Here is a 13,421-nt window from a genome sequence, read left to right as displayed (position 1 = left end):
CCTAGAACAGTAGGGCATATTCAATTCATGAAATTCAATTCTAGTACTCATCAATGTGTACTTATTTATTTAATTGGATTTCCTATCTTGGAGAATGGCTCCATCATCTAGCCATCTGCCAAAGCCAGAATTCTTGGAATCTAGGACCTTTCCCTTTTTCTTTATCCCTTCCCATAAAATCCATGACCAAACCCCGTGGTTTTGTCCCCTGGCCCTCTCCATTCTGTCAGCCAGTGCCTTTGTTCAGGCCTCTTTGGCCACAGATTGCTGCAGTTCACCCACTGCTATCCATGCCTCTTGTCTCTTCCTCTCTGAGCTAGTCAGTATCAAACTAGTCAATATCACTCTCCTGCTGACAATCCTTAAGCATCTTCCTATATTTTCAGGATGAAGGTCCAAATTCTTTCTTACTGTTTTCAAGACCCTTCATGATTTATTCTCAAATCTAGTTTCCTGTCATTGCAAACCTGCTTAGCTCCAGCATTATTGAACCTGGTATATCATATTGAACTCTGCAACTCTGTGCCTCACTCATGCTGTTTCTTCAACCTAGAACATTCTTTTTTAAAAAGTATATTTTATTGATTATGCCATTACAGTTGTTCCATTCCCCACCTTCATTCCCCTCCACCCTGCACGCCCCTTCCCCACCCTCCCCCCTTTAGTTTATGTCCATGTGTCACAAGTTCTTTAGATTCTATATTTCCCATACTATTCTTGCCCTTCCCCCTGTCTATTTTCTACCTACCATCTATGCTATTTATTCTCTGTACCTTCTCCCCCCTTCTCCTCCTCCTCTCACTCCCCTGTTGCTAACCCTCCATGTGATCTTCATTTCTATGGTTCCCCTCCTGATCTAGCTGCCCTCTTAGATTGCCTTTCTTTTAGGTGCGGTGGTTAATAACTGAGTTCGCTGTCCTTTCACTGTTCCTATTTTTTATCTTCTTTTTCATAGATAAGTCCCTTTAACATTTCATATAATAAGGGCTTGGTGATGATGAACTCCTTGAATTTGATCTTATCTGAGAAGCACTTTATCTGCCCTTCCATTCTAAATGAAAGCTTTGCTGTATAGAGCAATCTTGGATGTAGGTCTTTGGATTTCATGACCTGGAATATTTCTTTCCAGCCCCTTCTTGCCTGTAAGGTCTCTTTTGGGATATCAGCTGACAGTCTGATAGGAACTCCTTTGTAGGTGACTGTCCCGTTATCTCTTGCTGCTTCTAGGATTCTCTCCTTCATTTTAATCTTGGTTAATGTAATTATGATGGGCCTTGGTGTGTTCCTCCTTGGGTCCAACTTCTTTGGGACTCTCTGAGCTTCCTGGATTTCCTGGAAGTCTATTTCCTTTGCCAGATTGGAGAAGTTCTCCTTTATTATTTGTTCAGATAACTTTTCCACTTGTTCCTCTTCCTCTTCCCCTTCTGGTACCCCTATAATTTAGATGTTGGAAGGTTTAAAGATGTCCTGGAGGTTCCTAAGCCTCTCCTCATTTTTTTGAATTCTGGTTTCTTCATTTTATGTTTGGTCATTTTTTTTCTTCCTTCTGGTCCACTCCCTTGATATGAGTCCCAGTTTCCTTTCCATCACTATTGGTTTTCTATGCATTTTGCTTCATTTCACTTAGTGTAGCCTTCATTTTTTCATTTAGTTTGCAACTAAAATCAACCAGTTCTGTGAGCATCCTGATCACCAGTGTTTTGAACTGTGCATCTGGTAGGTTGGCTATCTCTTGGTCACTTAGAAGTATTGGCTCTGGGACTTCGAGCTGTTCTTCCTGAGCCATAATGTTTTGGTCTACTTGCACCTGTAATGTATGAGGGGTGAAGCCTTAGGTGTTCACCAGAGTGGGGTGACCCAGTTGCTGGGTTTTGACACTGTATGTGGGGTCGGGGTCAGAGAGGGGCAGTGGTGTTTGTTCCACTCTCGGACTTCGGTCCCCTCTGCTGCCTCCCACAAGCAAACCAGGACCCCTGGTGCTGGGTCCTGGGTATGTGGGCCTGTGCACCCTCCAGGACCCTGTGAGTCTCTCCAACAAACTCTCTGGGAACCTGGGAGCTTCTTCTGGTACCTCAACCCTGAAAGTTTTTCCAATTGGTGCTTTTAGGCTTTAATTTCCATCGCTGGGGCCCTAGCTTGCGAGGTCTGTCTCGCTGCTCGCTCCTTGGCCTGGTTTATCTGAGTGTGAATGTGTAACCACAGTCAGCCAGCCGCCTTGCGCCCCCACTGAGTCTGCCCTTTGCTACCCCACACATGGGATCTGCCAACAGCTGCCTGCGCACCTAGGTCGGTCTGGCAACTTTTTCCTGCGCAACCCTTCTCCACCAGCTGCTGGCTCTGCCTTTCTTACCGGTCTGGCTGAATGGTTCATTATTTTTGGACTTTCATGCAGTTCAGTTTTCTGTGTTTTGGTTGCATTTTTATTGGTAAAACTTTGTTTTCTTTAAACTTGGTTGTGCAAGGAGGCACAGTATTTCCACCTATGTCTCCATCCTGGCCAGAAGTTCAACCTAGAGCATTCTTTCCCAAGCCTTTTATGTCATTAATTTCTACATGCCCTTTGAAACTCAGCTCCTGATGACCTTTTTTTTTTTTTAGGATGCTCTTCCTCACTCTTCCACTAGTAGGCCTCTTTTGTGCTCTTCTAGCACCTTGTATGCTCTTTCTTGTTATTTAATACACTGTCCTGTCATTGTTGGTGTACATTCCTGTCTCGTCTACTATCTAGACTGCAAGTAACCAAAGGCAGAGATTCTTTTACTTTATTCCATGGGAATCACCAAAACTGAGCATAGGATTTGGCCTATGATAGTGTCTTAACTTAAATGAGCTTTTATGACTTAATAATGATGTATTGATTTTCTAGGTACATGGTTCAATGGCCTGGTGGTCGAATCCTGCATCGCCATGAGCTAGACACCTTCCTTGCACAGGCAGTATCTTCCCAGCTTTATGAACCAAATCAACTTCAAGAACTCAAGGTAATTCAATCCATCCTCACTTAAATTATTCCATGAGCTCATAGCTTTTCTTTAGGTCTTTTTGTCTCTGGAGCTGGGGACAAAAGTAAGTTTTACAGGTAAATGTTTGATTTACTTTAGCCAGATATTATATTTGTTAAGAAAATCAACAGGTGCCTGTAACACTCCTTGGATACTGAGGAGTAAGAATGGACAGAAAAGATGGATATTATGCAAGACAAATAAGTTGTGGCCCACAGACCATGGTAAAGTTTCTGACTCTTCAAGGTACACTCAGAGACTTAGCCTGGTATCCCCTGTAGGAGGCACTTCTTCAAGAGTACCCCTAGTGCCACAGACACGAGTGAATGAGTAAATATGGCCGAGAGATGCTAAGATTTGCTTAGGGGATGAGAAGTGGGCCGTGGCCAGTTTATCAGGGGAGACAAAGGCCAGCAGAGGCCAGTTTCTCTGAGGAGAAAAAGGCCCTGAGTGCCTTCCTCCATAGCCTTTTATTGGGTTGTAAATACTCAGGAATACAGGGCAGCAAGGATCAAACAGTAGATAATACTTCAAAGATATCCGAGGGCTTCAGAGTCTGAGTCAGTATCTGTCAGGAAGAGAGTTGCAGAAACTTTGGGAGACATACTCATTTCCTATCAGACCCTTATCATATGAATGAAAGCACTCTTAGCAGAGCAGATTTCACAGGTTTATCAGCAAGTCTTTGTGATGCCAGATTTTCCCCAGGACACGCTCTAGCAAGGCAAGGAGCTGCGCCTCTCCCCAACAGGTATTCAGGCTTAAGATTAGAGCCAGGAAGCGCTTCTCCCAGAGAACCCGGGGACTCAGGATTTGTCAAAGCCGTGGGGTGAGAGTCCATTGCTCTTTGTTGCAGCCCCCCGAGTCCTTCCATGAAGGCCTCCCAAGTGATCGAGTCTGGCTTAGGTTGCCCCCGGCTGTGAGGGGTCTTACCCGTCATTGACTTCCGACCAAGTTTTGGGGACAGGGAGAGGAACTGAGGGAGTGTTTGCTACCAGAGACAGGCTTTGTCTCCTGCGGCTTGCATTCCAAAGGTCGTTTCTGGCCCTTAGCCTCAAGGGCTAGAGATAAAATTCCTAAAACCAGGCAGAGCGGTCTACTACAATCCCCTTTTTGTCTCTGAGTAAATTTCTATGCTCCCCCCCTTTTTTCCAGTTTTACTGAGATATAATTGACATTATAGCACTGTATAAGTTTAGATTGTACAACATAATGATACATATATCATTCGATGATTACCACAGTAAATTTAGTTACCATCTGTCTTCTCATATAGAAACTATATATACAGGGGTGGACAAAAGGTTTACAGTTGTTCATATAGAAAATAATACAAGTTCCAGCTAACATGGAGGCATAGGTAGAAACCCTTCTCTTCTTCACACAACTAAAAGGAGGATAGCAACCAACCTTAAAATCAATAAACACCCAGAACTTCCAGAAAATCAAACTGCATAGAACCCTGACATCCAAGGAATTAAAGGAACAGTCAAGCAGAACAACCAGACTGGTAAGGCAGCAGATGGAAATCTCAGTAAGGCAGCGAACTATGGGTATGGGGCTGACTTAAGGCGAAACTGAGACTCCAAGGTGGCTGTGGACTATGGCAGTTGCTGAGGTGGGAGGAACTCCCTTTCACACATGAGAGTACGTTGGAAAGTGGGGCTAGAGCCAAGCAGGCGAACCCCACTGTTCCCTCTCTGGCCCCACCCCCTTATAACTTATCAGGTACACCAAGACAAAGGAAATATAGCCCAAATGAAAGAACAGAGGAAAGCCTCAGAAAGAGAGTTAACTGGTGAGGATACAGCCAACCTGCTTGATAGAGAATTTAATGCCCTGGTAATTGAAATGCTCACAGAACTGATTGAGCTTAGTCAAAAATGAAAGAACAGACTTCCAGCCAAGATGGAGGCGTAGGTGGAAATACTGTACCTCCTAGCAAAACCAAGTTTAAGGACAACAAAGATTTAGAAACAAAAAGTACAACCAAAACAGACATAAAATTGAACTGTACTGAAGTCCAAAACAACAAACCATTTATCCAGACCAGTAAGAGGGGCAGAGTTGGCAATCAGCATAGAGGGATCCTGGCAGAAAAGGGGGTGGTTAGCAGACCTGGGTGGGCACGGGGACAAAAAGAACAAACCCAGTAAAGCTTGCAAGGTGACTGAATGACCACAAACACACATTCGCATGCAGATAAACCAGGCAAAAAAAATGGACAGTGAGGCAGACCATGCAACCCAGGTCCCCAGTGACAGGAATTAAAGCCTAAAAGCACCAGTTAGAAAAACTTTCAGGTGTTGAGGTCCCAGGAGAGGCTCCCAGCTTCACAAAGGAGTTTGTTGCAGAGACCCACAGGGTCCTAGAATGTACACAAGCCCACCCACCCAGGAACCAGCACTGGGGGGGGGGGCCCAGTTTGCTTGTGGGAAGCAGCAGAGGGGACCAAAATTCAAGAGAGCATGGAACAAACACCATTGCTCCCTCTCTGACTCCGGCCTCAGTCACAGCCCAGCGATTGGGTTGACCCGCCCTGGTGAACACCTAAGCCTCTGCCTTTCATACGTAACAGGCATGAACAGACCAAAACATTATGGTTCAAGCAGAAGAACAGCTCAAAGCCCCAGAGCCAGTACTTCTAAGGCACAAAGAGATAGCCAACCTATCAGAGGCACAGTTCAAAACACTGGAGATTAGGATACTCACAGAACTGGTTGATTTTAGTCACAAAGTACCTAAGAAAAGGGAGATCAAGTATATGAACAATAAAATGACCACAAACTCACAAGTGCCAAACAAATGAACCTAAAAAATTTAAACAAAAAACAATGAAAGCAAAAACTAAGCAGTCAACTACAATAGGAACAGAATCAGAGAAATGGACATCACATGGTTGGTTTTCAGTGGGAAAGGTGAGGGGAGGAATGGGGAGGAAGGTACAGGGAAGAAGCAGCATAATTGGTAGGCATTAAATAGACGGAGAGATCAAAAATGGTATAGGAAACAGAGAACTCAAAGAATTTATATGTAAAACCCATGGACATGAACTGAGGTGGAGAATGGTATAGGGTGGAGGAGGGATAAATGGGGAAAAATTGGGAAAACTAATTTTCCCAATTTTCAATTGATTTACATAATCAATAAAATGTACTTTAAGAAGAAAATAATATAATAATTAATAAATAATAAAAGAATAAATTGTTTTGCATACTCACAACTGTAAACCTACTTTTGCCTACCCTGTATTTTTTCCTTGTGATGAGAACTCTTAGGAAATACTTTCTTAACAACTTTCCTATCTATTGTACAGCAGGGTTAAGTCATCCTGTGGTACATTACATCCCTAATACTTACTTATGCTATAACTCAAAGTTTGTGCCTTTGGCCACTTTTATCTAAGTCCCTCTCCCTTCTGATAATGTCAAATGTGATCTTTTTTTCTATGAGTTTGGTTGGGGTTTTGGAGTTTTTTAGGTTCCACACATCAATGAGATCATACAGTATTTGCCCTTCTCTTAGTTATCTCACTTAGCATAAGGTCTCAAGGTCCATCCATATTTTTGCAAATAGCAGGATTTCCTTCTTTCTTGCGGCTGAATAATATTCCATTGTATACATACCACATCTTCTTTATCCATTCATTTGTTAATGGTCACCCTCCTTTTTAATAATACTTATTCAGTGTTAGAGGGAGGTCTAGAAAAGCATAGGAAAGAAAATATATTCACTCTATAACTGACAGTAGTAGAAGTAATAGGTTAGAGGGCAGTTTCTAAAGGCTGGCTTCTTAGCTATGTGACCTTGGGCAGGTTGTTTAACCTCTCTAGCTTTAATTTCCTTACTTGTAGCATTATGAGGATATTAAATAAAATGATAGGTACAAAACACTTAGAATGGTATCTCAGATACTCAATAAATTTTAGTGATTAATGCAGGATACCCTTCTCCCAACTTCAGTAGCCATGGACCTTTGAGGCCCTAGGATAAACTAGAAGAAAACCAAGTTCAACAAAACTTGCAAAATCTTCATTTAAGTGAGGTCACCTCTTAAGGGAAAGATGAAACAGGTAAAGACGAACAATGGTTTCTTGTTAGTATAAATGTAATATTGCTTTGTCCTATAGCAGTTACCAACTCTAGACCATACCTAGGAGGGGACCTGCAAGTATGTCCCCTTTCCTGTTAAAGCCATCTAGCATGCTACCTTGAGGTAACCCCTGTGAAAATTTTTATGGTTTCTTCCAGCCTTTCATCGTGTTGAGATATTGTTTATATATAATTATATATTGTTTTTTACTTAATATACCATATATTTTGTGTCTTAACAATTTTGAGTAAATGATATTTTATTATTCAGATGTATCATTTAATTACTATAATGTTGGCAATTTGGTTTCTGGTTTCCCCAATTATATGTGATACTATTAATATTTTTATGCATAGAGCTTTATTCATATCCCTACTTCCTTAGAATAGATTCCTAAAAGTTGAATTGCTGAGCCAACAAATGTGAACCTTTTCAAAGTTCTTAATACATATTGCTTAATTGTAATATATATTCCTCATCAGCTTTGTATGAGCCTGCCCATTTATTTCACTGCATCCTCATCAGCATTGGGTATTATTTTGGTCTTTGGTTTTTCAATTTTTCTAATTTGACAAGCAAAAAAAACTGGTATGTTAAATTGGTTCTTAAAGTTTGAAAGCTGATGTCTTTTTTTTGCAATGAGTATCTGTCAAACCGTCTCAGGAAAAGACATGGACAGAAGCTTCTTGTGCAGTCAAATGTCTCTATTGAAAGGTAACATGTTCAAATTTAACTGGAATAATAAGCATAATAGGAATAAGAGTAAATGTAACCAATAACATTAATTTCCTAATAGTACTTTTTCCTTTGTGGTGCTTTCAGATTGAGAAACTGGATGCTCGAGGGATCCAGCTTGCTGCCCTCTTCATGAGTGGGGTTGACACAGCTCTGTTTGCTAATGATGCCTGTGGCCAGCCAGTCCCTTGGGAGCACTGCTGCCCCTGGATTTACTTCGATGGCAAGCTATTTCAGAGCAAGCTAATTAAAGCAGGCCGAGATCGAGTATCCCTGATTGAGCTCTGTGATGGCCAGGTACCAGCGTGTTGGGCAGCTGCTAAGAGTCATTTCTGATCCGCTTGTGGGACTGAATGGGCAGGGAGGGGAGAGACATTGAGAAGGAGGTAGCAAAAGGGGGAGAATGTATTTGACCTTGACCTAACTTGGTAGAGGATAGTCTCAAAGGCCCAGAGGCTGATGTACATTTATAAAATGATGTGCTGGAAACCTTTTTTTCTTCTGTTTTTGTTGTTTTTTAAAATATATTTTATTGATTATACTATTACAGTTGTCCCATTTTCCCTGCTTCACTCCTCTCCCACCTGCACATTCCCCCACTTTAGTTCATGTCCATGAGTCATACATATAAGTTCTTTGGCTTCTACATTTCCCATACGATTCTTACCCTCCCCCTGTCTATGTTCTACTTACCAACTATGCTTATTCCCTGTACCTTTCCTCCCTCTCTCCCCCTCCCTCTACTCTGTTGCTAACCCTCCATGTCATCTCCATTCCTGTGGTTCTGTCCTTGATCTAGTTGTTTGCTTAGTTTGCTTTTGTTTTTGTTTTAGTTGGGGTTGTTAATAACTGTGAGTTTGCTGTCCTTTCACTGTTCATATATTTTTTATCTTCTTTTTCTTAGATAAGTCCCTTTACCATTTTTATATAATAAGGGCTTGGTGATGATGAACTCCTTGAACTTGACCTTATCTGGGAAGCACTTTATCTGCCCTTCCATTCTAAATGAGAGCTTTGCTGAATAGAGTCATCTTGGATGTAGGTCCTTGCCTTTCATGACTTGGAATACTTCTTTCCAGCCCCTTCTTGCCTGTAAGATCTCTTTTGAGAAATCTGCTGATAATCTGATGGGAACTCCTTTGTAGGTGACTATCCCCTTTTCTCTTGCTGCTTCTAGAATTCTCTCCTTCATTTTAATCTTGGCTAATGTAATTATGATGTGCCTTGGTGTGTTCCTCCTTGGGTCTACCTTCTTTGGGATTCTCTGAGCTTCCTGGACTTCCTGGAATTTTATTGCCTTTGCCAGATTGGGGAAGTTCTCCTTTATTATTTGTTCAAATAAGTTTTCCATTTGTTGGTTTTCCTCTTCTCCTTCTGGTACCCCTATAATTTGGATGTTGGAATGTTTAAAGATGTCCTGGAGGTCCTAAGCCTCTCCTCATGTTTTTGAATCCGTGTTTCTTCATTCTTTCCTGTTTGGTTGTTTCTTTCTTCGTTCTGGTCCACTCCATTGATTTGAGTCCTAGTTTTTTTCCCATCACTATTGGTTCCCTGTACATTTTCCTTTATTTCACTTAGCATAGCCTTTATTTTTTCATCTAATTTGCGACCAAATTCAACCAATTCTGTGAGCATCCTAGTCTCCAGTGTTTTGAACTGTGCATCTGATAGGTTGGCTATCTCTTCATTGCTTAGTTGTATTGTTTCTGGAGCTTTGATCTGTTCTTTTATTTGGGCCGTTTTTTTGTCTTGATGCACCTGTTTCGTAGTATGGGGCGGAACCTTTGGTGTTTACCAAGATGGGGCAATCCATGTCGCTGCTTTGTGACTATGTATGTGGGGCAGGGGTCCTAAAAGGGTACAGTGGTGCTTGCTCTACTCCCTTCCGGCTTTCAGTCACTTCCCTTGCTCCCCACAAGCAAAGTGGGCCCTTCAGGTGCTGATTCCTATGTGGGTGGATTTGTGTACATTCTCAGACCCTGTGAGTCTCTCCAACAAACTCTCCTGTGAGGCCGGGAATTTCTCCCACTACCTCAACCACCACAGATGTTTTCAGTTGGCGTTTTGAGGCTTTATTTCCTGGAGCTGGGGCCCCAGGTTGCCTGGTCTGTCCTGCTCCCCAGTTTTTGGTCCTGGTTTCTCTGCTCGTGAATGTTGACCACCCAGTCTGCAATCCACTGTCTCGCTAGTCTGCCCACTGCTGCCTTGTGTTCCCCACTCCACAATCCACAGCCTCGCTGGGTCCACCAGTCACCACCTTGCCTGCCCAGGTCCTCTAGCCACTGCCTTGCCACAGGTCTTCTCTCCCCAGCTGCTTGTCTCTGCCCCTCACTAGTCTGGATGGATGTTTCTTCTTTAACTCCTTGGTTGTTGGACTTCCATACAGTTTGGTTTTCTGTCAGCTCTGGTTGTTTCTTGTTTTTAAATTGTTTGTCCTTCTTTTGGTTGTATGAGGAGGCACAGTATGTCTACCTATGCCTCTGTTATTGTTTTTTTAATGTTTTATTGTTGTTCAATCACAGTTGTTTCTGTTTTACCCCTATTGCTCTCCCCTGCCCTGCCCATCCCCCGATTCCACATTCACTCCCCTGCCCTGCGTAGTCCTTGCCCATGGGTCCTTTATACATGTTCCATAATGGAAACCTTTTTTCTTCTTAGCTTCATGTTTTCATATTACTTTTCTTACTCTTATACTAAGAGTAAGTTTTTCCTCCCAGTTTTAGAACTTTATTTCTCTTAGTTTCAAAAACTGTAAGTCACCTTTGCAAGTGATTTTTTTTTAAGGAGAACTTTGTTTAGAAATACAAGAGGGTAGTGAAGTAGATAATAGTAGAAGCAGGGATTTTTTTATTATTATTATTTATTCATTTATTTAATTATTTTTGCAATTAAACTGGGAAAGATGAGGGGAGACAAGGGACAGGAATCCTAACTTACTCCTCTATTCATTCTGGGGAGTGAGCTGAAGGACTAGAGGAGGGTTCAGCAAACTATCCCAAGTTCCAAAATTTGGAGATTTTGTTCCTTAAAGTTTTATTGGAGCATAGCCACATTAATTTGTTTGTGGGAGAATAAAATAGTTGTAGCAGAGACCATATGGCCCACAAAGTCTAAAATATTTACTATCTGGCCCTTTTCAGAGCAAGTTCATAAACCTCTAGACTAGAGACATGGACTTATTCCGGACGGGTCAGGGTGTTTGATCCTGGGTATGGAGGAGAATGTTGAAAGGCTTTGAATATGTCAGGATTTTGTTCTCTCTTTTACCTGATTCAGTTACCTCCCAGTTAAAAACTGATCTATCCTCTTGGTTGCCATATAATACACCATCAGTCAGCATTTTTGGAACATTTGTCTTTCTTGACCTAGTTAATGTGCCCCACAAGTCTTCAGTCAGAACTAGTATGATGGCAGTGCAGTGCTGTATGAAGAGTGGGGCTTTGGTGCCAGACAGGCTTTCCTGAGTGTTGCCTTGTCCATTTAACTCCAAGCCTTGATTTTCTTAATGGGAATAGACTTGTCAGACTGTATCTAGGGTGCCCAATAAACACCGTGCCTGAAACCATAGAAGTTCAAAAAATGGCAGGTGCTATTATTATTCTGTTTCTTGTCTGAAGGCTGACCTGGCAACCAAAGTGGAAAAGATGAGACAGAGTATCCTTGAAGGAGTCAACATGAACTATCCACCACCTTCTGCTCTCCTGCCGTCACCTACTTTTGTGGCTCCCATGGTGCCCTCTCTCTATCCTGTTCCACTGTATTCCCGAGCTGTGGGCTCGATGCCACTTCCCCCTCAAGGAAGGAACCGAGGGTTTGCAGGTCAGTACCTAAGAAAAAGGTATTTGTCATCCTCTATGTTTCATAATAACCAATCCAGGAATTATTGCTGGTTACAGAATTAGCAGTGCCAAATATATATTATCTCATTTATCTTCTCTACTGCATTGTGGTAGTTTTAAGAGCAGCTTATTGAGATGGATGGCTGTAGCCTGAGGAAAAAAGTCCACTGACTTCACAGACCACTCTCCATACAGGTGGTTGATCCCTAAGAATTTGACTCATCAACCGAACTCCTGAAGTAACTGATGTAGAAACCAGGAGACACTTAATTACTTTTGAGAACTATAATTTACATGAACTGGATCTTCACTGCTGGTTCGATCTCTCAGTCCCCCATTAGGCAGATGTACAGAGAGGAGCTTGCAGGAAGAGCAGTAGGAGGTGAGAGTAAAATGACCATGGTCTGCAGATGAGCATAGTGTGATGTATGTATCTACTTTCACTCAGGGGGTAGATCCCATACATTTCCAGAAGCACAGAGAGAACTAATTTACAGACCATACCCTCCAGGGACTACAGCTTAGTGGGGAAAGTACACACCCATACCCACAAACACGTATAAATATTTAAATTATGGTATGGTGACACGTGAGCTACAGGTTGATGATGAATAGACTTGTCATGCTTAGGTAACCGAGATCCTGGTCCTGGTAATGCAAACTACTTGTTTCCTGGTAAATAGGATATTTTAATGGGGACATTTACCATTAAATATTGAGATTCGATAATCATGTGGGAAGGTTATTGCTATGGGTGCTGCGATTGAAGGTATTTGTCTATTGTTCATCGCTTTATTTTTTTAAAAAGATTTTTTATTTATTTTTAGAGAGAAGGAGAAAGAGGAGAGAAACATCAATATGTGGTTGCCTCTCATGCACCCCTTACGGGGGACCTGACCCTCCACCCAGACATGTGCCCTGACTGGAAATGGAACCAGTGATCCTTTGGTTTACAGGCCGGTACTCAATCCACTGAACCACACCAGCCAGAGCATTGTCACTTTAAAAATAAAGCTGGAGCCCTCACCAGTGTGGCTCAGTTAGCTACCCATCATCCCGCAAGGCAAAAGGTCACCGTTTCAATTCCCCAGTTGGGGCACATGGCTGGGGGGCCAGGGTGCGTACAAGAGGCAACCAGTTGATGTTTCTCTCTCACATCGATGTTTTTTCTCCCTCTTTATCTCTCTCCCTAAAAATAAATTAACTAAATCGCTTTTTAAATTCTAAAAAATAAAGCTAGAAGTTGAAGTTTGAATTAAATTTTGGGTCACAGAATTCAGAATTCAGGATGAATGTTTAGCTTAAGGCTCTGGTTACATGAGTAGTATGATGTCTGCTCTGATAACTTCCTCTTGAGTCAGCTAAAGATGAAGTCCTGCAAACCAGGGAGGCAGCCATTCTTTCCATCCTTTCAAGGTAACTTTATGGCTGTCCACTCTCATTTTTTGCTTGTTGATTTTATTGTGTTTCAGAAGACAGAATTAAGGCCAGGTTTAGGGGAGGTCCTCACTATTGCCCTAGGTCCCAGTGTTAGTCTCTAGTTATGAGTGGTTTATGAGGAGTCTCCTGCCTCCTGAAAGACCACGACATCCCCCAAATGCAAGACTTTCTTGCCCTCTTAGAACTAAGTAGCACTGTAGTCCCTTAGATTCCTATTTTTATATAAATGAAGGGCTCTTTATTAATGACTTGCTACATGAGTGAAGGGTTAATAACATTTGGGTTTTCTCCATAAACTAAAATTTAGGATTT

General features: G+C 42.0%; 1 protein-coding gene across 3 annotated transcripts in view; it reads left to right on the top strand.

Annotated features, from left to right (window-relative positions):
• FAM120C (family with sequence similarity 120C) overlaps window positions 1-13,421 on the top strand; it is a 108,354-nt gene that overhangs the window by 84,710 nt on the left and 10,223 nt on the right. For 2 of the 3 annotated variants that reach the window (XM_037153663.2, XM_037153662.2), the window contains exons 11-13: window positions 2,867-2,981; window positions 7,918-8,127; window positions 11,448-11,649. In XM_037153663.2, the coding sequence (XP_037009558.2) occupies window positions 2,867-2,981; window positions 7,918-8,127; window positions 11,448-11,649 (527 nt within the window). The remainder of the gene's footprint in view (window positions 1-2,866; window positions 2,982-7,917; window positions 8,128-11,447; window positions 11,650-13,421) is intronic. The other variant, XM_037153665.2, reaches the window with a different exon arrangement.

Source organism: Artibeus jamaicensis, unplaced genomic scaffold (assembly GCF_021234435.1).
Source record: "Artibeus jamaicensis isolate MK-2021 breed Jamaican fruit bat unplaced genomic scaffold, CSHL_Jam_final contig_1410, whole genome shotgun sequence".
Taxonomy (NCBI): Eukaryota; Metazoa; Chordata; class Mammalia; order Chiroptera; family Phyllostomidae; genus Artibeus; species Artibeus jamaicensis.
The sequence above is the reverse complement of the archived record's forward strand: the minus strand, read 5'-3'. Positions and strand labels throughout refer to the sequence as shown.